The following is a 24,030-nucleotide window of genomic DNA, read 5'->3' as shown; positions in this document are numbered from 1 at the left end:
TTTCTCCAGTAAGCACACTTTTTTTCTATAACCACTTTATTTTAAACTACACTTCTTTGGTTCACACAATACTTTTGGATACTTAGCTTATGAAAGATGCCCTAAAATATGTATATAAGGAAATTCTTACACCACATTCTTTGTAGATGCCATCCATTTTCATATCTACCCCAATCAGCTAGAAGAAGTGGCTACCTCCTTCACTCTTAATTGACTTATTAGTATTATAATCCAACTCCAACCTTAAGAACTCAGATTGGTGATCTTAGATCCCCCAAAATTTCCACTACACAATTATAAGAATTAAAATTAAAACAATTTTTATTCTGGGAGTAGTCGTTCTTTTTAAAAATATTGAGAGTTATAAAGGATTTTTAAAAGTTTTTTATTATTAAAGATTGTTATTAGCAAACTAATTATATAATTGCTTGGATCTTGTTCAATCTTAGTAAACTAGGATAAATACAAATATAGTTCACCACCTTCACTATGTATTTTAAGGCTTATTTAAGGGACAGGATAAAAATGGCCATAGGGAACAGGAGAAAATATTCTTGAATAATATTAACTGAGTAAGCAGAAATTAACTGCAATTGCTAAGTCACTAATCTGATCTTTTAAAATAATGGAGAAGGAATGGGGATAATACAAATATAATTGAAAGGCAAATGTTATGATTTTTTTTAAACTAAAGAAAATTTAATATGTAAACTACATTGCAATAAAGAACCCATTTCCAGCAAAATATTGAAATGTACTATTAAAAGGAAGATTATCATTACGAAAAGGATGCAGCAGTGATTTAAAACCCAATTCAATAAATACTTTTTTTTATTTTCCTAAAGGAGTTCACATTGTACTGGGGAAAACAATATGAATATAGGTAAACACCTATAAACCATACAAATTCAAAAAAAAGAAAGGTAAAACTGGATGAAGCAGGATAAGGACCAATAAAAACCAAAAAGGGTGTCTAGTGGTAAATGGTACCACAGCTATTCTTTGAAGGAATTTAGGAAGAGACAGAGGTAAAGAGGAAGTACATGACAAAAACAGAAAATCACCTATGCAAAAGTATGAATAGGAGAGATAATGTTTTGTACTATAGTTAGTAGGTCAGTTTGCTGAGAATGAAGAGTAAAGGGATATGAAAATAAGACTTATGGGGGAGGTGGAAATCAGATTATGGGGGTTTTAATGATAAACTGAGGATTCTATATTTTTCTCATAGAAACAATAAGATAACAGTGATTATTTGTGAATTGGAGTGACATTAGATCTATATTTTAGAGAGTATCAATTTAGCATCTGTGTGAAGGAATTAACTAGAATTCTCATCTCTCTGATGTTCTCACCCTTAACTAGACTCCATATAGTCTACTTTCCAGCAATTGGCCCACTCACAATTCCTCAAATAGGCCATTCCACCTCTGATCTCGGAGCCTTTCCAAAGATTGCCCATGGCTGGAATGCTCTAACCCCTCATCACTAATTCTTGGTTTCCCTAACTTTCTTCAAAATTCAACTCAAATCTCACCTCCTCCAGGAAGCCTCTCTGAGCCACCCTAGCTACCAATACCTCCTTTTCTCAGACTTCCACTTATTCTGTAATCTTTACATATCCAATTATTTACAACAGAATATATTATCAGAATCAGCAATACTCTCAGCCAGGAGATACCTCTCTCACTTCTGTAAATGAATTCCTGACTAAAACTTTAAAAAACTCAAATAAGAATTATAGTTGATTACATTATAAAAACGAAGATAAAGTATCATTCAGCTTACCTGAACACTACTTTTTTTAGTCCTACATTTAATTAGATAATTCTTGAGTAAAAGAGTTCGAGTTTGCCTCCATACTCCCACTTCTCTAATTGCTGTAGCCATGTTGTCTGGATTAATCTAGGAATTAAAAAAATAGAGAAGTTATATAAATACTCACACATTTATATAGCATATAATCACTATGGATTAGAGAAATACAAATTAAAACAACTCCAAGATACTACCCCACACCTCTCAGAAATGATAAATGCTGGCTGATGTAGAAGAGGGAAGAATAACGACACTAATGAATTGTTGATGGAGTGAGCTAGTCAGAAAAAGAAAAAAAAAGAAACACAGCAAGACCTATATGAACTAATTTAGCAAAACTAAGAAGAACCAGGAGATCATTATAGGCAGTAAAAGCAATGTTGTAATGATGATCAACTATCAACTGTGAAGGATTTGGTTATTCTGATCAATACAATGGTCCAAGACAATTCTGAAGGACTCATGATTAAAAAAAAAAAAATGCTTTCCACCCAGAGAGAAAACTAATGAACTCTGAGTATGACTTTTCTCACTTTATTTTTCCTATTTTTTTGAAAAATAATAGAGAAATAGCTTTACCATAGTTTTCACATTTATAATTGATAATCTTCTAGTTGAGTAGGGGAAGGACAGAACTTGGAACTCAAAATTTAAAAAGAAAAGAATGTTAAAAAATAAACAATAAATTGAATTTTTAAAGCTGTTCCTATACCCAAATGGCTATCAAACTGTGTATACCCTTTGATCCAGCAGTTTCTACTGGGTCTGCATTCCAAAGAAATTATTAAAAAGGAAAAAGAATCCATGTGTGCAAAAATATTTGTGGCAGCCCTTTTTGTAGTGACAAAGAAATTGGAAACTGAGTGAATGTCCATTAATTGGGGAATGATTGAATAAGTTATAGCATATGAATGTAATGGAATATTATTGTCCTATAAGAAATAACAAATAATATGATTTCAGAAAAACTTGGAAAGATTTACATAAGTGAAATGAGTACAATCAAGAGAACATTGTATATAGCAATGAAATTATGTGATGATCACTTGGCTCTTTTCAAGAATAAGGTAATTCAAAGCAGTTCCAATAAATTTGTGATGAAAAGAGCCATCCACATACAGAGAGAACACAATGGAGACAATGTGGATCAAAGCATAGTATTTTCACTTTTGTTGCTATTTGCTTGCTTGCTTGTGTTTTTTTCTTTCACCTTTTCATTTGACTTTTCTTGTGCAGCATGACAAAATGGAAATGTAACATATTATATTGCTTGCAGCAAAGAGAAAAATTTGGAATACAAGATTTTGCAGGGGTGAATGCTGAAAACTATCATTGCATGCTTTGGAAAAATAAAAAAATCTATATAAAAAATACAAATATGTTCCTCAAAGACAGGCATTAAAAACTTAAAATCGCAATATTATATAGTAGCATTTCACAGAGTAAACTTCCACTCTCAGCTAGATACAAATTATTTAGCATGTCAAAAAATAAAACTTACCCAAAATCTAAGCTCCTAGCAAAAGTACCTTGTCTCCAATGAATACTCAATATATACCGAATGAATGGAGTAAATATATAACTACATGAATATTTCCATTTAAAAGTATAATGAAAATTCAGCTTTCTATCAGAATAATTTTGAAATGTGTTTATTACTTGAACAAGTCACTTAAACACTCTGGGATTCATTTTCCTCATATGTGAAATGAGGGATTGACCAAATGAACTTCAAGATTTCTTTCAATTCTAAATCTATACTATGAACTCTTTTATAAATGAATAGGTATTTTTTGGTCAGTGACATCTTTATAACAGAATCACAAAGTCAAAAGAATTTTCATATAAAATATCATCAGTCAATAAATGTTTATTATGCACCTGTTATGTGCTGGGAATTGTGCTAAGCAGTGTTTTATTATTTTTCACATCTTAAAAAAAACTTTAGTTTTGTTTCTTTCTTTAAAAGGTATCAATGAGAGTAACAAGACTAGCAAGATTCCTGAACCCAGAAAACTTCCTGTTCCTAAAAGAAAGGAACTATTTGCCAGAGATAGGGCAATTGTATTTGACTCAAGAGAAAAAGTATTAGGGCAGCTAAAAGGCTCAGTGAATAGAGTACCAGCCCTGAAGAAAAGGAACACCTGAGTTCAAATCTGGCCTCAGATACTTACCAAAGACCAACTGTGTGATCCTGGACAAAATCATTTTGCCTCAACCAAAAAATAAAATAAAATGAGAATATAAAAGTTGTAAGCAAGGTTTAAAAAAAAAACAAACTATGAATTACAGAATTTAATTATCTAAAGAACTCTCTCACTCAACACCATCATTCACATGCTAACAAAGTACAAGAATAAGGAAAATTACAGAATTTTGCTGTGAGGGTTTTCATGACTATTTCATGACACCCATTCATCCCTCCAAACCACAAGAAAACGATAGATATTGATGCTACCAAGTCATGTTAAGAAAAAGATGAAAAGGCAACATGCCTGTAGGCAGCATCAATTAGAACTGCAAGCTAGAGAGAAGCAACTTGTTTCTGATGGAAAGAAAACTAGGAAGGTGCAACTTGGTTGAGTACCACTCATTCTCCTTGTAGGTTATCAGAGGAGGGAGACACAGAGGCATCCCGACATCCTAGCACTGGATGCCCATATGACAGTTAAAAAGAAAAAGACTAATATGAAGAGACAATAAAAGGAGAAAAAACTAAATTGGCAAAATGATCCAGAGAAAAATCTCAACATAAGCCCCCCAAAAAAGCAAAGCATATGAACAAAGAGAAGAGAACAAGAAGTGAGAAAAGTGAGAAAAAGGGAAAAAAAGGAAAAGAAGGTTTAGAAAAAGAAAGAGAAAGAATGAGTAAGAACTGAAAGGGAAAAAAAGATCATGAACGAAAAGGAAGCAATAGGAAAAAAAAAGAAAAAGAAATCCTGTGGACCCCTCAGAGATCATAGAACAAAAAGAAAGTATAGAGGACTTCTGGATCATGTGAGCAGAAAAATCAATGATTATATTTTTCTTTTCTGATCCTCACGACCTCTCCAGAACTGAATTATACAATGATAAAGCAACTTCCACTGCCTCCATGGTCTAAAATAGCCAAAATACAAAAGAAAGTTTAAAAAAATAATAAAATAACATGAACTGATTTAGCCTGAGTTTACTATTAGTCTATATGCAGCAGCCAACAAACAGACTTGCACAAAACCAAATCCCAAACTCCAGTCCTCCCTTCTTCTTTCCAGTGTTGTAGAGACCTTAGCTTGGGCTCCACAACTCTCCTTGGATCACAAAAACAATCCAGAGACAGCCAGCAAAGCAGCAGCAGTCCTTCAAGAACAAAATCCTACATACAGTACAAGTATTGCAAAGTTCTAGAAGCGAGCCAAGGAGCAGAGGGAATGAGACTGGGCATCGTTTTGATGAGGTGCAGTATTCCATTAAGCTTGAGGGAAAGAGCTGAGCATTCAACTGGGGCTAGTTCTATCTATGCCAAAAAATGAGTTGGATCAGAGACCTAGGATGCTGAATCATGAATAAAACAAAGGCTAAGGAAGGGAAGAAGGGAGGGATAAGCAGGGGATAGGAGAGACTGAAATTACCAAAAGATGTGGAGCAACTCTGAAGTGGTAAAACTCTTAGGAATACTGCAATATAACAGCCCCGATGCCAACTCCTGGGAAAAATATAGTTCAGCCTTTAGGCTACCTTGCCTTAGTTAACTTTGTACAGTCAGGATGCTGAGTCCAAAATATCTGTCAGATAACAAACTGCTGGTCACCAATAATGGGATGCTTGAAGCTAATGAGTATCAATAATGAGGTCCCAGAACTTGACCTAGTGACCTTTCAGGCTTAAAAACACACAGGGTATCCTAGCTCTGCCCAGGGTTTGATGAGTAGGAAGCCTGTGCACAAAGAACTTGATCATTTTCCAACTCTATCTCTAAGCCATCTCAGTGATCACCTGATTTTTCTGGCTTTTCCCTATAAATTTAGCTGCTTGCTCTTTGCTATCTTCCTCTTTTGGAAATCAGCACACTTTAAACTGGCATTACAATTATAATAAATTTTGTCCCTTGACTTGGAGATGGGTCTGAGCCTGGAAATTTCTTTAAGATACCTAGCAACACTTGTCTGGATCCCCTTAAATCCCCAAATTTTTGGAGGGGTCTTCTACCCTATCACAAAGATCCTAGAAAGAAAACTCAAATAGTGTGAACAAAGCAGATACAACAAGTATCACCAGAGACAGTCAGATGTGAACAAAGCAGATACAACAAGTATCACCAGAGAGAGAGAGAGAGAGAGAGAGAGAGAGAAGAGAGAGAGAGAGAGAGAGAGAGAGATTGAGAAGGAGAAACAAATAACATCTATGAGTAAAACTGGTCTGGAACTGTCAGCTAAAAGATTCCTTCTTTCCTTCTTTCCCTCCCTCTACCTTTCCTTCTTCTTTCCTCTTTTTTTCCCTTCCCCCTTTCCTCCTTTCCTCCCTCTGTCTACCTAAAGTATTATATCCTTACCTAGAGATGCTCCTAAAAGCATTTTTTCTCTTTTGTTCTTACTCCCTTTCTCCATTCTCTGTATCACTTCCTTTACCTTCAGATGCCTTTTTTTTTTCTCTTCTGCACCCAGGATATCTTGGGGTTCAAAGGCTAGATTTCTCTATTAAGGATCAGACCTTAAACCAAAACCAATCTGATTCTAATTGGCCACCAACAGGTCCTAGACTAAGTAAGGCCCATTTGGTCACTGTTTGGATCCTGACTGACTCAGACTGAATATAAATAGCAGTCCTTTCCATCCAAAAATTCTAAGGTTCTTCCCCACCCTTTTTAAAATTTTGTTTTAACTAGGCGGAAGAGATTCTTTGGATTCAAACTGAGACCTGTTGAAAAACTTTGTTTAAAAAGGCCAAAGTCTTCCATTTCATCTAGGACCATCCCCAGTCTTCCTGATCTATACCTAGCCACTGGACTCACTATTGTGGAGGGGAAAGCAGGTGACCTTGCCCAGCCCTTTCTCATTTAAATCTAATTCACATGCATGTCATGGCATTACCTCCTTGTGGCATGGTCATCTTTAAGAAGGAAGGACAAACACAATAGCATAATCAAGAAAATAGGGAAGGGCCCCTGTCCTAATAGACAGTATTCTGATAGTGAGGTTCATAGAAAAGCAGAAATCCAAGGCAAGCTCTATAAGATAGTCGCAGAAATTACCCAGAGGAGAGAACCTATATGAATACCTAGGAAGTTAGGATTGCACAAGAAACAGAGAATAAAGAAACTCTAGAAAATATAAAGATTGTGAATAAGAGAATAAAGGTCTAGAGTAGACATAGAGGATGAATAATGAAGACAGAAAGATTTTGGGAAAAGGCAGAAAATTTATAATTAAAAAAACCTTCTAGTTGAAGGGAAGGAAAGGGAAAGAAAACAGAGAGAAAAAAAAAAGAGGGGAAGAATTATATAAGTAGATAAAGGCAAGAGAGACAACGGAACTAATAAATAAAACTCCAAAGAGAAACAGGTAACAAACATGAGGAGGGGATTGGGCGAAAGTGAAAATAGGATCATCTTAGAAAAGATTAAGGTAAATTAACTGAAGGAATATAGTTATATTTATAAAAGAGGAGGAAAAACATGACCTGAAAAAAATTATAGAAAGAGATGGAGGAAAATATATAACTAATTTTCACAATTTCAAATGTGAAGAAATAATGAAATAAAAAAGAGCAACAGACTAGAAAACAAAAACCTACAACCTATTGCTTATAGGAAACACATTTTAAAAACAAGAATGGAAAAATATTTACTCTATATCAAGTGAATACAAAAATTGCAGTCATGCAAACACTGTAGCAAAAATAAATATTCAAAAAACAAAACAAAAAAGGATAAATAAGTAAGCTGCATTATGCTGAAAGGAACCATAAACAAAAAATTTCATTAATAAACAACAATGTTCCAAATGTTCTGACATCTAAATTCATGAAGGAAACATTCACTGAGTTGCACAAAGACAGAGAAATAACACAATCATGACATGAGACTTCAAAATCCCTCTCTCAGTTTTGGACAGGTCTAACAGAAAGATAAAACAAATGGAAAAACATAAAAAAACTGCTGGACAAACTAGAATTAAAAAGACTTATGGCATCTTCTAAATAAAGCAGCTAAAAAATAGACATTTGTTAGTACCATATGGAACTTTTATATAAATTGACCTTAAATTTATATAAATGTAAATTGACTTTTATGTATATTAAAACACAGGAATATAATAAACAAGAGTAAAAGAGAAGAAATATTTAATACATGTTAATAAACATTTAATACAATATTTAATAAAAATAACAATCGGTTCAGAGACCACAAATCAAAGATTCAGACCAATATGGTGACTTTACAATGAACCAAAATAATGAGTGATTGAAAGAACAAACCATAGAAGCATTAACTACACAAAAGAAAATTATTACAATAAAACAATATACCAAAATTTCTCAAATGCAACTAAAGCAGTCCTTGGGGGGGGGGGGGAGGGAGAGGGAACTGCATTACTACAAACATACAATAAACAGAAAAAGAGAGTAAAGGAATTAAAAACAAAAAAGTGAAATGAGAAATAAGGTAGGAGTTTTTTTTTTTTTTTAAACTTAGAAAATAAGTAGCTAATGTGATTTTTAAAAGAGATAGGAAAACCAAATTTTGCCAGAAATGAAAAAGGAGAACATAATTTAAGAAGAAATTAAGGAAATTTTCAGGAACTATTTTGCCCAATTTCATTCTAAGAAAATGAGAACTTACTAAGAAATCAGATGGAAATACAATAAATACAAAAATATAAAATATCTAGATTAACAAGTGAACAAATATCATATTTAAAAAATTCAATATCAAAAAAAGAAATCCAAAAATCCATAAATGAACTCAAAAGAAAAAAATCTCCAGGATGAAACTCATTTACATTTGAATCTTATCAAACAAAGAACAACTAAATGCAGTTCTATAACATTTGTTTGCAACAATGAGAAAAGAAAGCATCCTTCCTATCACTTTTTATAATATGCATTTGGACTTAATACCTAATTCATCAAGAGAGAAAGCAAAAAAAAAAAAAAAAAAAAAAAAGAAAACAATAGGTCAAAAAGCCTAATGGATACTGACATAAAAATGTTAAATAGAATAGTAGCATGTAGGCTACAAAAACTTTTTAGAAAGATTATACGCTACAATCAGATTGGGTTTATTACAGGAATACAGGTTTGGTTCAATGAGGAAGGCTATAACTATAAGAAACCATATTTAAAATATAATTTTAAAAGCATATGTATCAGCAGACTTTGAAAAGAAAGCCTTGACAAAATCTAGCAACATGCTTCTATGAAGAATTCTAGAAATCATAAAAAGTAATCAACCTTTATTTAATAGAATAAGTAATGGCCAACTCAAAAATAACAACATTAAAAATAATACAAGAAAAGCCTTTGTAATGAGAGTAGAAATAAAACAAGGATACATACTATCACTATTAACTGATTAACATAGTCCTAGAAATAATATGTAAAGCAATGAGATAAGAAAAAGAAACTGAATGAAAAAACATGAACAAAGAGGAAATAAATCATTTTTTACGGATGATATAATGGTGTATTATTACTGGAATCCTAGGATATCAAGTAAAAATTTAATGAAAAAAATAACTTGGCAATGCTAGAATATATAAAATAAATCTATCAATCTATCTATATGCATATATACATATACACATACATACATATAAATATATATGTGTATAACCATACAAACATGTATGCACATCAAGATTCACCCAGGAATTATATGAATCCAAATAAAAAATATTCTTTGCAGAAATAAAGGCAAATCCATATAACTAAAGAAACAGTAATTGTTCATGGGCAGGTCAAGTCAATAGTTTAGAAATTATTAATACTCTCTAAATTAATTGACTTATTCTCCTTGACAAAGCAATACTCATTAAAATTATATGATCCTTTTTTTAAAAGAGAGAGAGAGAGAAAGGCTCTTGGAATGAATTAGATAAACAACAACAAGAACCAAACACAAAAACATAGCTGATAACTCCAACGACCAAAGTTACTGGAGAAAGGACTCATTATTTGACAAAAGCTGTGAGGGGAAAAATAGGCACAGTGTGGCAGAAATTAGGTTCTGATTAATGCCTCAACTCATATACCATAGTTAAGTTCCAAATAGATACAATACTTATATCTAAAAGATATACTATAAATAATAAATAAGTATGAGAAGCAAGAAAAAAGTCACATCTAAGATTTATGGTTAGGAGAGAAAAAAGTTCCCAACTAAACAAGCAGTACAGAAGACCATACAAGATAAAATGAAGAATCTACATTATAAGTTTTTAACAAAAAATCTAACATAGCAAAAATTAGAAAAGAAGCAGTTAACAGGGGAGGAAATGGGAGAAATCTTTGCAGCAAACATTTCTGATAAAGGTTTTTTTATTCAAGATAGTTAAAGATAGATAGATATGAGAAAGAGAAAGACTGAGAAAATTGATTTAAATTTATTACACTAAAAGATATTCTACAATAAATGCTTAATCTATACAATGAGGCAATTATCAAAGGAAGCAATCCAAGATATCAATGTTCAAATAAAAAAATGCTCGAAATCAGTAAAAATTAGAAAAATGAAAATTAAAGCAAAATTAAAGTTCCACTTTACATCAGACTGACAAAAAGAAAAATTATAAATGTCAGTAGAGTTGCAAAAAAAAGAGGCACATCTCATTATTGGTAGAGCAGTAAATTAGGCTAGTCACTCTGGAAAGCACGTTGGAATTATGGAACTAAAAGTTACTAAAATGGGTTATATACATTGAGCTATAACTATACCATTACTAGGTCCATAATTTTGAGAGATCAAAGAAAGATGAAAACTACTTATATGTCGAAAAATATTTATAGTATCTCTTTCCATGATAACCAAAAATTGGTAATGAGATCACAAAAAGCCAGATCAATTGAACAACAAAAAGATATCTTCTTATTGGTGAGCAGTTAAACAAATTATGGTATAGGTATATAAATATATGGGTACCAAGTAACAGTATTGTGCCATAAGAAGTTGTGATATGGACTGATTTCTTTGGAAATTGCTAAGACCTTTGAACTGATTCTGAGCTCCATGAGCAGAACTGTGAAAAAAAAAAAAATCTACACAATGATAACATCATAAAGACAACTTAGAAAGACTTTAAAATTTTCGTCAATGAAATGATAAACCACTAATCCAAAAGAATAAAAATAAAACATACTACTCACAGTAGATAATGAGGAAACCAAATTATCACTCTTTGAGATGATGTGATGGTATACTTAGAGAACTCATAAATTCTACTAAAAAGCTATTAGAAATAATTCACAACTTTAGCAAAGTTGCAGGATACAAAATAAATCCACATAAATTCTCAGCATTTTTATACATCATCAACAAAATCCAATAACAAGAGATATAAAAAGAACTTCCATTCAAAATAACAGTCAATAGCATAAAATATTTGGGAATCTATCTACCAAAGGAAAGTCAGGAATTATATGAGCAAAATTACAAAACACTTTCCACACAAATAAAATCAGATTTAAATAATTGGAAAAATAGTAAGTGTTCTTGGATAGGCCCAGAGAATATAATAAAGATGGCAATACTCCCTAAACTAATCTTTTTATTTAGTGCTATAACAATCAGACTCCCAAGAAACTATTTTAATGACCTAGAAAAAATAACAACAAAATTCATATAGAAGAACAAAAGGTCGAGAATTTCAAGAGCATTAATGGAAAAAAAAAATCAAATGAAGGTGGCCTAGCTGTACCTGATCTAAAACTATATTATAAAAGCAGCAGTCACCAAAACCATTTGGTATTGGCTAAGAAATAGATTAGTTGGTCAGTGGAATAGATTAGGTTCACAAGACAAAATAGTCAATAACTACAGCAATCTAGTGTTTGACAAATCCAAAGATCCCAACTTTTGGGATAACAATTCATTATCTGACAAAAACTGCTGGGAAAACTGGAAATTTGTATGGCAGAAATTAGGCATGGACCCACACTTAACACCATATACCAAGATAAGATCAAAATGGGTCCATGATTTAGGCATAAAGAATGAGATCATAAATAAATTAGAGGAACACAGGATAGTTTACCTCTCAGACTTGTGGAGGAAGAAGTAATCTGTGACCAAACTCACTAGATCAACTAGAGTTGATAGAAACAATGCTTAGGTAATTGGTTCACACATTAGAGCTCACACCTTTAAGAGAGTTTTACACATTAGAGCTCACACATTAGAGTTCACAAATCCGGGAGATTCACAAGTTATACCTCCCATAATCCCAATCTTGGAGGAGGAGTCAATCTTTGAGTTTACACCTCTAAAAGAGCATAAAAAAGGAGCTGAGTCAATGGAGTCAGTCAGTTCGGAAGATTGAAAGGGTGAGAAGAAAGTGGAAGAGATTGAGAGCCAAAGTTCAGTTGGGAGATTCAGAACTGGGGACTCAGAAGAGGAGAGGCTGAGGCTAACAGAAGCAGAGGAAAAAGACTAGCAACAAGAGCTCTAGGAACCAAAGAAAACTAACTGGGCTATTTTGGAAGAGACACTAAAAGAATGAACTTTTATCAGCTGGCTGCATTTGAGGTGATTATTACTCTGAACTGAAACTAAGGCTGCCTCTAGAAAACCTCCCCAAGAAACCTGCTCACAGAGAACAGATCATATTTTAGAAAAAGAAGAGAACACTAAAACCAAAGAAGAACTAGAGATCATTAAAAAAAATTTGATTATATCAAATTAAAAAGCCTTTGTACAAACAAAATTAATGCAAACAAAATTAGAAAAGAAGCAACAAACTGGGAAAGTTTTATAGTTCTGATTAAGGCCTCATTTCCAAAATATATAGAGAATTGAGTTTAATTTATAAGAAATCAAGCCATTCTCCAATTGATAAATGGTCAAAGGATATGAACAATTTTCAGATGATGAAATTGAAACTATTTCCACTTATATGAGAGTGTTCCAAATCACTACTGATCAGAGAAATGCAAATTAAGACAACTCTGAGATACCACTACATACCTGTCAGATTGGCTAAGATGACAGGAAAAAAAAAATGATGAATATTGGAGGGGATGCGGGAAAACTGGGACACAGATGCATTGTTGGTGGAGTTGTGAATGAATGCAACCATTCTGGAGAGCAATTTGGAACTGTGCTCAAAAAGTTATCAAACTGTATATACCCTTTGATCCAGCAGTGTTACTACTCAGCTTATATCCCAAAGAGATCTTAAAGAAGGGAAAGGGACCTGTATGTGCAAAAATGTTTGTGGCAGTCCTGTTTGTAGTGGCTAGAAGCTGGAAATTGAATGGATGCCCATCAACTGGAGAATGGTTGGGTAAATTGTGGTATATGAATGTTATGGAATATTATTGTTCTATAAGTAATGACCAGCAGGATGAATACAGTGAGGCTTAGAGAGACTTACATGAACTGATGCTGAGTGAAATGAGCAGAATCAGGAGTTCATCATTATACACTTCAACAACAATTCTCTATGAGGATGTATTCTGATGGAAATGGATATCTTCAACAAAGAGAAGATCTAATTCAGTTCCAAATGATCAATGATGGACAGAATCAGCTACACCCAGAGAAGGAACACTGAGAAATGAGTATAAACTGTTTGCATTTTTGTTTTTCTTCCCAGATTATATTTACCTTCTGAATCCAATTCATCCTGTGCAACAAGAGAACTGTTCAGTTCTGCACACATATATTGTATCTAGGATATTATAACATATTTAACATGTATAAGACTGCTTGCCATCTAGGGGAGGGGATGGAGAGAAGGAAGGGAAAAATCGGAACAGGAGTGCAAGGGATAATGTTGTAAAAAAAATTACCCATGCATATGTACTGTCAATAAAAAGTTATAATTATTTTTTTTAATGTAGTACTCACAGAGAAGTAATTAAAATACAAAAAGAGACATCATATTTGGGGAAAATGCCAAGGGTTACAAGTGGAAAAAGTTTAAAAAGCCCCATTATAGAGAAAGAAGAGAAGATGGCCAAGAATAGATCCTTAAGTGAATACCCACAGTTAAAGTAGCATGATGTGGATAATCAGCCAGAAAAGAAAAAATAGGACAGGCAAAACAGGAAAGTAATGACATAAGATCCAGAGAGATAAAAGTATTTAGAAAAAAAGGTGGTCAATAACGTCAAATGTAATTGATAGGCCAAAAAGTATTGGGACAAACATACACAAATGCAAATATTTTTTAAAACCTCCCTGGAAAAAAAAATCCTTATCACACATTCATAATTCTGCAAAACAAACTCCTATTTTCATCAAATCCTGGAAAATAGATGGAGTAATAACTTAAAAACTGTTGAGATCCCCTGAAAATCAGTATCACACACACAAAACAGCTTTGATTACTATATTTTTTAAAAATCATAAATAAAAACCGACACTATCTATTAGATCCACAGAACAAAATGGAAATGGGTCGTCACCTCCTAAAAGAAATCCCAAGAAAAAACTCTAAAGAATTAAAGACAAAATTCTAAGTTTCAAAGTTGAAGGAAATACACTTCCATAAGCCAGAAAGCAGAAATTCAAACAATAAAGAATTACAATTAAGATCACAAAAGATCTGACAGCTTCCACTATACATGTGAGAAGACCTTGGAATACAATATTCCAAAAGGCAAAAATGCAGACAACCAACCAAGAATAACTTATCCTGCAGAGCTGAATAAAGTGTTACTAGGGAAAAAGGGGCCTTTTAAAGATTTTCAAAGCACTGATGATGAAAAGATCAAATCTGAATAGAAACTGTGAAATATAAATACAAGATTCCTGAGAAATTTTTTCTACCTTTTTTTTCTTTTTAATATATTTTACTTTTTCCTCAATTATATATTAAAACATTTTAATATCATTTCCTAAAGTTTTGAATTCTATATTCTATCCCTTCCTCCTCTCCCAATTCCAGAGACAGTAAGAAATCAGATATAGATTATATGTGATCTTGTAAAACATGTCCCTATTAGTCATTCTGTAGTGCTAAGATACAGAGACTAGTAGAGACTGATTTAATTTAAGTGAAAATTTATTGCCAGCAGTCAAACAGGGCTCAGTTTATCCAAATTGAGTGGCCCCAAACAAAGAAAATGCAAGGGTTTTAGAGAATCCTAATTGCTGGACAAGCAGGATACAGAAGCTGAACAAGCTGTTAGCCTAACATCTTGCAGCTGTCCTTATCTTTTAGGAGACAAGGGAGGTATTTCAAGGTCTGTCAGATCAAGAGACAAGGGAGGTAAGGTGTGATAGGGACCATGATTCTAGAGAAGGACAAGCTTGTTAACATATAAAAACATAACTGGAGCTTTGACAGGACAGAAGGCAAGATAGGAAAATATAATTCGATGTCTTGTCAAAAGACAGGAGATGGAGAGGTGGGGAAGGGGGGCTATAGAGACAATATGGAGAGGTGGGTGGGCACCTGGACAATATTTTTCTTTTCTATCCTTCATTGTGTCAGAATAGTATGTGAAGGAGGTCGGTGCCTCAAGGTTTAGGATTTTCTTTTAAAGTCAGTTCCCCCAAACCTAATTGCAAGAAGATGGGGGAGAGTGGGGCAATGACCTATTATCCAAGGTCTAACAATTTTGCATAAGACTGGAAATAGAACACTCATTCCCATTAAAAACTCCAGAGAAATTTCAAAAAGTAAGTTTATTCCAGCAACTGGAAGGGGCTTTATGGAGAACAAACAAGTGCCCCTTGAGAACAACAATTTGTTCAAAGGGCACAAAAAGAGTTAAATAAGACAAAGAAGAGTAGTAAGGATGCACTGTTTCTGTTCCAAATTTTTCCCTCCTATTTCTTAAAAACTTCTCAAGAAACTGGAAAATAGTTTAGATTAGCACCTCACATATTCTATGATATATATATAATATGTATATATATAATATGTATATAATAGAGATTTCATTTACAATCTGCTTTTTCTATTATTCCTTATATATGGAATTGTTCATGTTCATTGATGCTTGTCAAGTTCATATTAATAAAAAAGAATTTTTAAAAGACAGAGGAAAAATTATATGTGGATCTGGTGGCAAAAGAAAATCATTGGAGTTTTATTCAGTAAGGTTAAGAAAAGGATCAGTGTTTTTCCTACACTTTTGGAAAATCAATTTAACAGCTGTGTAGAACATGAAGCAAGACTTCAAACAAAGCTAATACTTAGGTATCAAAAAACCAGGAAAGAAGATAAGAGCCTAAACTGCAGACATGTAAGAAGAGAAAAGGATGGTTTCAAGAAATACTGAGGAGATAGAAATGACAAGATCTGGCAACTGATTAGGTTGTTCCTGACAAATACATGCTATTTAATCTTAAGTTCTTTGAGAGAATTACTGATGCAAAAAAATTGCTTTTTCCTGGTTCTCCTACAAGTCAATTTTATTGTTTCATTAGCCATAACATACCACCCTATATATATATATATATTTCCCAAAGTTCTGTCCTAGCCTCTCTTCTACTCTATTTTACATTCTTATGATATCTTACTCAATAATCTTTTCAGCTTCTATAGACTTAATTATTATCTTAATGCAGATAACTCCCAAATCTATATGTCCAGCCTTAGGTAATCTGAGTTCCAGTCAGATCAATTGTCTTTTGTGTCAAATTGGATGTCTCACAAGCATATAAACTTAACACATCCAAAACTGAACTCACTATTTCCATAAAGGAGCAAATATAAACTCCTCTGTTTGGCATTTAAGGTCCTTCACAATCTGGCTCTAATCTACTTTCCAGGTTTATTATGATATTTTTTTTTTACTTATTCAGACAAATGGCCTTTTTGCTGTCATCACACGAGATTCCCTCCCTCCCACCTCCATACTAGCAGTCCCTCATATTTGGAATATGCTTTATCAATATCACCTCTGATTCTCAGAAATTCTTTTCCTTCAAAACACTACATTGGTAGCATGTTTCATATGAAGCCTTTTCTGATTCCCAGCTACAAGTGATCTTCCCTTAAAAAATTTATTTACTTTGGATTTATCTTGTATATTATGTACATATCTACATATATAATGAAGTTTCAAAAATAAATGAATAGATGCTCCCTGAGGGCAAGGACCAATTCTTGTTTGTTTCAGTTTTGTATCCCTAGTCTCTACCAATGTGGCACAAAGCATTAATAAATGCTTGTTAATTAACTATTTCATATCTTACCAGTACTCAATATATATATTAAAACATTCCACTAAACAAATAAATATGCCTATTGTTAGAAATTAAGACTATTTTCTACTCTTTTGCTCCTATAGTCTATTGCTGATTTCATTATCCCTTACCTTCTAAACTCATAATATTAAAATTTTTCCTCTTTCTACTAAAATTAGTTTTGTGAAATAGTTGAAGCTACAGGAAAAAAAATTGGATTTTTCCAAGTTTTTTTTAACTAATATTTTCAAGGTTTTCTTCCTCAAAAGTCATTTTTTCAATGCTTCATAATGGTACAGTAGTAAATAAGAAATCTTAGAGATGATACAGGCAGAATACAAACCAGTAAACAGCTCAGTGTGTTCTACTAGAAATCATACTGATTGTAGATTCAAAAGACCTAATTCAAATCGAGAATAACACTTATTAAGTAGGCAACCTGATATAAGTCTCATTACCTCTCCTAATGACATAACTGATATTACCTCTCTCTAAGAAATGATGTTAAATAAATGTTTTATAAAGATTTGATGCCTAAAGAAATATGAGCTCTCTTTACAAAACCAGAAAGGCTTAAACTAGAGAACCTAGTGACTCACTATGTCTGTCAACTAAGGATTAGCCTCACTTAATTTGGGTAAGCTCAATATCAGAAAATTAGTGAGTGATCACATATATTTCAATGAAGCAATTCATAGAATCACAAGGCATCAATCTAGAAGTTATAAGGTCCATCAGAGGAATCAGTGTCCATACCAATACTAAGATCCTTAAATGTTATCAGGAACTTAGAAAATGGAAACTATTTTCATGCAAACAATAGTGCAACAAAGGATCTAAAATTAATGTGTATGGTGCAACAGTACTTTACAATGTTGACAGAGCTGATCTCAAACAAGAAAACTTATGTTCGAATTCTGCCTCTGACACACACAAACTAAGTAATCCTAGACACTTCACTTCACTTTTCAGTGTCCCAGACAACTTTTTAAAACTATGAATTATAGAAAGATTGCTAATCGTAAATGGCAGAAGAAAATTTCTCATTAAGAGATTCCTATATTAATAAAATCACAAGTATAGTTAAGACTTTTAAAATTGAATTTTAACAATGTGTATGCATGGAATTTAATAAACATTTATCAAGTGCCTAACACATGACACTTTGAAAATAGAATGCAATTTCCTTGAGTATTGGAATCCTTACAAAGTGTAAAGTCATTAGAGTTGATAGAGACAAGAATTATCTAAATTAGCATGGTTCAGTATGATTGATCTGATCTTGCAAGGAGATGTTATCGGCCAGAAGAAACAAGGTACTAAGTGAAACTGATAGAAACAATGCTCGTGTTCACACCTTTAGAGAGCTCATATAAGTAAGAAGCTCTTAGGGCCACAGAGCACTCTGGGAGATTGAGAACCAGGAGCCCTCTGGGAGATACAGAAGCCCACAAGCCCTCTCTTGAAGGCAAAACAGATTCATTCCAACTTTCACCTTGGTGCTGAGTGGAGACATTCGGAGTTGAGTTAGAGGAGTCAGATCCATTCCATCTTCCACCTTTGTGCTGGCTGGAGGCTGAAGAAAGCAGAGGCCGAAGCAAAGGACAAAGCTGCAAGAGCTTTTAGAACCAAGGAGAGAGAGAGAGGCCTCTAAGAAAACTAACCAGGCTATACTGAAGGCCACAATAAAAGATTTGAACTGGCTGCATTTGGGTGATTATTACTTTTAAATGAAAGTAAGGCTGCCTCCAGAAACCCCCCAAGAAACCTGCTCCCAGAGAGAACCATTATATTTTAAAGAAAAACACCGCACTTGAAAAAGGATCATTTTTTTCTTTGTATCACAACAGTGAGTGCCAAGTCAGGGCAACATAATCAATTATTAAGTACTTGTTGATTAATTAAAATACTAGACATTTCAATGCAATTCTTTAAAGAAAGAATCTTAAAATGGACCCTATGACTCATGTGAATGTAACATAAGAGAAACTATACTGGACCTGAAGTCAGCAGGATCTTGGCTTTGAATTCTGACTATACCATCTAGGCAAGTCATTTAACCTATCTGAGCCACAATTCCTCAAGAATGCCTAATACCAACTTCACATGACCTGTAAGGAAATAAAGGTGTATATACAACCATTAGCAGACAGAGAAAAATGTCAACTACTACCCAATACAAATAACAAACAAATGATGTTCAATTATATAGCCTTTGATTCCTTACAACTAATCAGACTTCAGGGTAAGAAGCACCTTAGGTAACAGTGCCCAAGAGGCTCTCCTTGTGTACATGCAATTAAACAAAGTTATCTTTTTAAGAAAAACAAGTGACTCTACAGCCTCAGCTACATATGCCTAGAGTACAGATTCAGCCAGGGATTCTTATAGTTTACTTGGAATAGAAACAATCAAACCAAAGTTTCCTATTCTTTTTTTTTTTTTATATACAAAAAAAAAAGTGCTCTGAAAATGTGTACATAAATCAAATTATACAAATCAAGTTTATTTCGACCAAATCACTTTGATAGCAGGAACACTTGCTACTTAAAATATTCCTAGTGGAATCATTTTGTAAAACTATTAATCCTGAAAAATTAGACATTATTATACAATATCTTGAATACAATACATATAAACACATAATAAGCATATTCGCTTGAATAATGGAATTGAAATAATTTACTTGTTAATCGGTCACAAGTTTTCACATTCAATTTTTGCTTAAAGTATACCTAAATAACAAATTTCCAATCGTTAGTCAGTAAAGGTCCCAATGATATCCAAATAGATTTTTGATTATGATTATAAAAGTAAACATTTAAATGGAAACTTTCCAACAAATACTACTACTCTATATTGTCACATCCAATCAAAAAAAGTAGCCACACTTTAGAACTATTCCTTAAAAATAAAGATGAACTATTAAAAAAAACCTATCTCCTTAAGCTACTATTATAAATAGGACCAAAACATCTACAGTTTATTTGGCTTTATATTTGACTGGGGCTCTTTCTTATTTTTTGGACCCATTTTTTTTTTTTTTGGCTATAACATTTTCATGTTCATTTTCAAACAATTCATTTTCAAAACATTTTCAAATCGTACAGCCCCAAACATCTTTTCAAAAACATCTCATCAATATTTAGTATTGTCGCTCATCATTTAGTATTGCCTTTTCCAAAAATTATCAATTTGACACTTTGTTGATTTTCAGAGGTTTTGTTCCTTCTAACAAGGTCTGAAGGATGAAAATATACACACAGCGTCTTACTCCCTTCTGCCTGGTTAGTTTCATTACAGGTCACGAGTTCTTAATCTTTTCTGTCTTAGACCTTTTTAGCAGTCAGGGAGCTCTTCTACAATGAATTTTTTTAAAGGCGGAAAATAAAATATAAAGAATTACAAAGGGAAGTCAAGAAGCATTTTTTGACAAATACTTGTCAGACTGAGCACTGAAAATCTCAAAGGTTGGTGAAAATGAAGATATTTGTTTTTTGTTTTTTTGATTGTTTTGTTTGTTTTTTAATAAGTTCCCAAGACACCAGCTGTGTGATCCTAAGCATGTCACTTAAAACCCTGTTTGCCTCAGTTTCCTCGTCCTTAAAATGAGATGGAGAAGGAAATGACAAACCACTTCAGTATCTTTGTCAAGAAAACCCCAAATAGGGTCACAAAAAAGTTAGATACGACTTAAAAACGACTGTACAAAGCCGAACTCACTGAGCCCAGGTGAAGATTTCCTGCTAGAAGCCCCAAACAGATCACCAAAGCAGTGCAGGTAGCCTCTTCTCTCCTCCACGTCCTCCAACTCTCTACTCCAAGGAGACTCCCCTGCCGCCGCCACTCTCCCTCCCAACCTCCCAAGACGGCAGCTTACAAATCAACAATCTTGTGGGTGGCTGGAGGAGTGCAACGAAAAAAAATACAAACAAGATGACACAACCCCACCCTAGGGCCGGTTCCTAGCCAAGGAACCTGGCCTCGCCTTCCCCAGCGCTATCCTCCAAGCCCTTCTCTCCATAAGCTATCCACTCCCCTCCGCTCTCCGCCCCCCACCCCCATCCCCTCCCTCCACATACACACTCTTCCTGGGGAGGATGTTTCGACTCCATCCTTCTCCCACCCCTCCCTCGGCCTCCTACTCTCGACCCTCTCCCCAGCACTCGCCTCTCGCCTCACCCAGCTGCCTTAGTCGGTCGGTTTCACTGACCGACGCGGGGCTCCCCGGGCTCCAGCTCCGGTTTTTCCCTTCGCTTCTTCACTTCAGGCCCTTGGGCTTCGCTCTCGCACTGGGGGGCGCCCGACTGCGGAGGAAGTGCGACAGATCTGTTTTTTCTCTTTTTTTTTTTTTTTAAATTCTTTTTCTCTGGGGCGGGAAGGGGGTAGGGAAAGGAGAGGGCGGCAGAGGGGAAAATGGGCAAAGCAAGGCGCAGAAGCGGCGTCGGTAGCAGCGTCAAGAGCAACTGCTGTGCTGGGGGCTGCCCACCTGCTCCTCCGGCCTCGGAGACGCCAGGCAGGAGGGAGGAAAGGGGCGGAGCCAGGAGGCGCGAGCCCCGCCCCGCCTGGAGCAGAGCGCACCCACGGAGTCCCCTAGGGCAAAGTGGGGATGCGGCAAACAGCTAGGCAAGCGACCTGGAGACTTCTGACCTTGCACTGTTCGATGGCAAGCCTGTCAGTCTCTCCCCCAGAATATTGCTCATCTCCCCGCCCCCTCACGCACCCCACGCTCATTAAACACGTTCCCCGCTTTCTCCCCAGAAGCCTGCTGTTCTGACTGAGCTTTCTTATCACCACCATTTATTATTGACTGCCCACTTCTGCACGCTCATGCTCCTTTATCAGTAAGCATCTATTAGGGTCCTGTCTGCTGCCCTTTCTCCTTTCCTGTTCATCCTCTGGTTATTCTGTTTTAGTCGTTTTCATCATCATCATCATCATCTTCGCCTTCTTTACACCCTAAATCACCACACCCCTCCTCACATCGACGTAGTTCTTCCAGTACTGACTTAAGCACAGCGCTTGACACATAGTTGTTTATTTCATTTTAGAAGAGAACCAATGATATTTTGGGGTGATAGAAGGTTTAATAAATGCTGATTGACGAAGGCAACATATTTCTCTCACCCCTGTCCTTTTTTCCTCAATTTTTCCTTCCTCACCATCTGTTTCTTCCAGTCAAGGACCCATTGATTTCAAAAGTGAGGTGTTATTTGATGCCTAAAGTGTTGTTTTTTTAATGTTTAATTGCTTTCTGTCTCTGTGTGTTGTGTTTTAAGACCCTGCTCTCTGTACCAAATGTTTTGAAAACCCTCCTTACTGTCTTAATTGTTTTATGACAGTACTCTGACATAAGGGAGTCCTCTTGGGAAGAGGTAGGATTTTGACCCTGAGTGTAGTTACAACTATCAATATCCAGTTTCTGTCTAAGGAAATATTCATGGAGCAGCCGGACAAAACAAGCCCTTAATGAGTTTGAGTGCTGAAAATAACAAGTAAAACAATAGGAGTCAGTTCAGTGCAAAGCTAAAGAGAAACCAACATACAATTCAGATATATACAGTAACAAAATATAACATGTAATGGCAGCTATGATTAACAGAGACATGAGCAGGAAAGGAATGCTCCAGAAGAAAGTCATTATCCTGCTGGAGGTGAAGGTATGTTCCAAAGTACACCCTCAAAGAGTAATTATACTCTGAGAATGTCTAACAGTATATATTCAGAAAATTCTTATACTCTGATTTTGGACCCCCCCACCCCTTGAGCTGCCTGATTTGCACATGAGAATTTAAGCAAAATAATATTTTAGGTAGCAGGGAGAAAAAACAAGTTTGTGATAGACACAATTGTACTAACCTTCAAAAGAAGTTATCATCAATATTTTTATTTGAATGTCTTCTTTAAGCTTACAGCTTCCTTTAAGCTGTAGACCGTCCTGATTGTCTGAAAAGCAGCAGACCTAGTATTAAAACAATGTTTGCCATAAATAGCTTCTATAAGCCACAGCCTCTCTTAAGGATAGAGTGCCGTAGTAGTCTTATGACCATAAGGCTCTATCTTATTATACTCTCTTTTTCTGACAAATATGATACTGACAACAGCAATCATATCTATCTAACCAATTTTTGTTAAAAATTACTTAGCTACAGTTTATTTTAGTTTATTATTGCCCAAACATTGCTAAACTATAAGAATGTAAAGTCAAAGATACTAGAATTGGAGACAAAAATGTGAAAACAAGAGAATTTTTGTACATCTGCATGGGAAAAGAACCTGATGTTGGGAAAGATTGAAGTCAAAAGGAAAAGAGGATTACAGAATATGATATGGATAGATAGTTTCACGGACACAACAGACAAACTTGTACAGACTTTGAGAGACAGTGGAGGATAGAAGGCCTGATATGCAGTGATCCATGGCATCACCAAGCATCAGACATGACGGAAAGACTGAATAAGAAGCTTTTCTTCTCTATAATGGTCTATTTCTGATTATAGCACTACCTAGAATAGCACCATGTAGGCCACTGTAGTGGCCCCTAATGTCTCTCTGGACAGGCTTACTTACCTCTGAAAAGGAGTTTCCAGGAGACCATCACTAGGCTTCTATAACTCAGATTTTCTTGTGATTGTAGCAGTAATCTTATTTGGAGGCTTCATACTCCATTGGAACTTCTGAGTTCCAATTAATCAATCAACGTATAACTCCTTTAACATTTAACATAAAACACTTAATGATAAGTCAAAACAATTTTCATTGACTTAACAAGTATTATTGAGGACTTACTATGTGCAAAACATTGTGTTGTCCCTAGGAATGAAAAGACAAAGAAAAGAGTCCCTGTCCTCAGGGAGCTTACCTTCTTTCAGAGG

General features: G+C 34.6%; 1 protein-coding gene across 4 annotated transcripts in view; it reads right to left on the bottom strand.

Moving 5' to 3' along the window:
- The window catches only part of ABCA5 (ATP binding cassette subfamily A member 5), a 114,158-nt gene extending 92,338 nt beyond the window's left edge, over nt 1-21,820 (bottom strand). Inside the window, exons 1-3 of one of the 4 annotated variants that reach the window (XM_051995223.1) lie at nt 21,369-21,820; nt 20,879-21,057; nt 1,789-1,905 (exon numbers count right to left, since the gene is read on the bottom strand). In XM_051995223.1, coding sequence (XP_051851183.1) covers nt 1,789-1,890 — 102 coding nt within the window. In that variant the 5' untranslated portion in view covers nt 1,891-1,905; nt 20,879-21,057; nt 21,369-21,820. Of the gene's footprint in view, nt 1-1,788; nt 1,906-20,878; nt 21,058-21,325 lie in introns of all 4 variants that reach the window. The other 3 variants (XM_051995221.1, XM_051995224.1, XM_051995222.1) reach the window with 3 other exon arrangements.
- Between the last annotated feature and the right edge of the window lie 2,210 nt (nt 21,821-24,030).

Source organism: Antechinus flavipes, chromosome 4, assembly GCF_016432865.1.
Source record: "Antechinus flavipes isolate AdamAnt ecotype Samford, QLD, Australia chromosome 4, AdamAnt_v2, whole genome shotgun sequence".
In the NCBI taxonomy this organism is placed as follows: domain Eukaryota; kingdom Metazoa; phylum Chordata; class Mammalia; order Dasyuromorphia; family Dasyuridae; genus Antechinus; species Antechinus flavipes.
The sequence above is the reverse complement of the archived record's forward strand: the minus strand, read 5'-3'. Positions and strand labels throughout refer to the sequence as shown.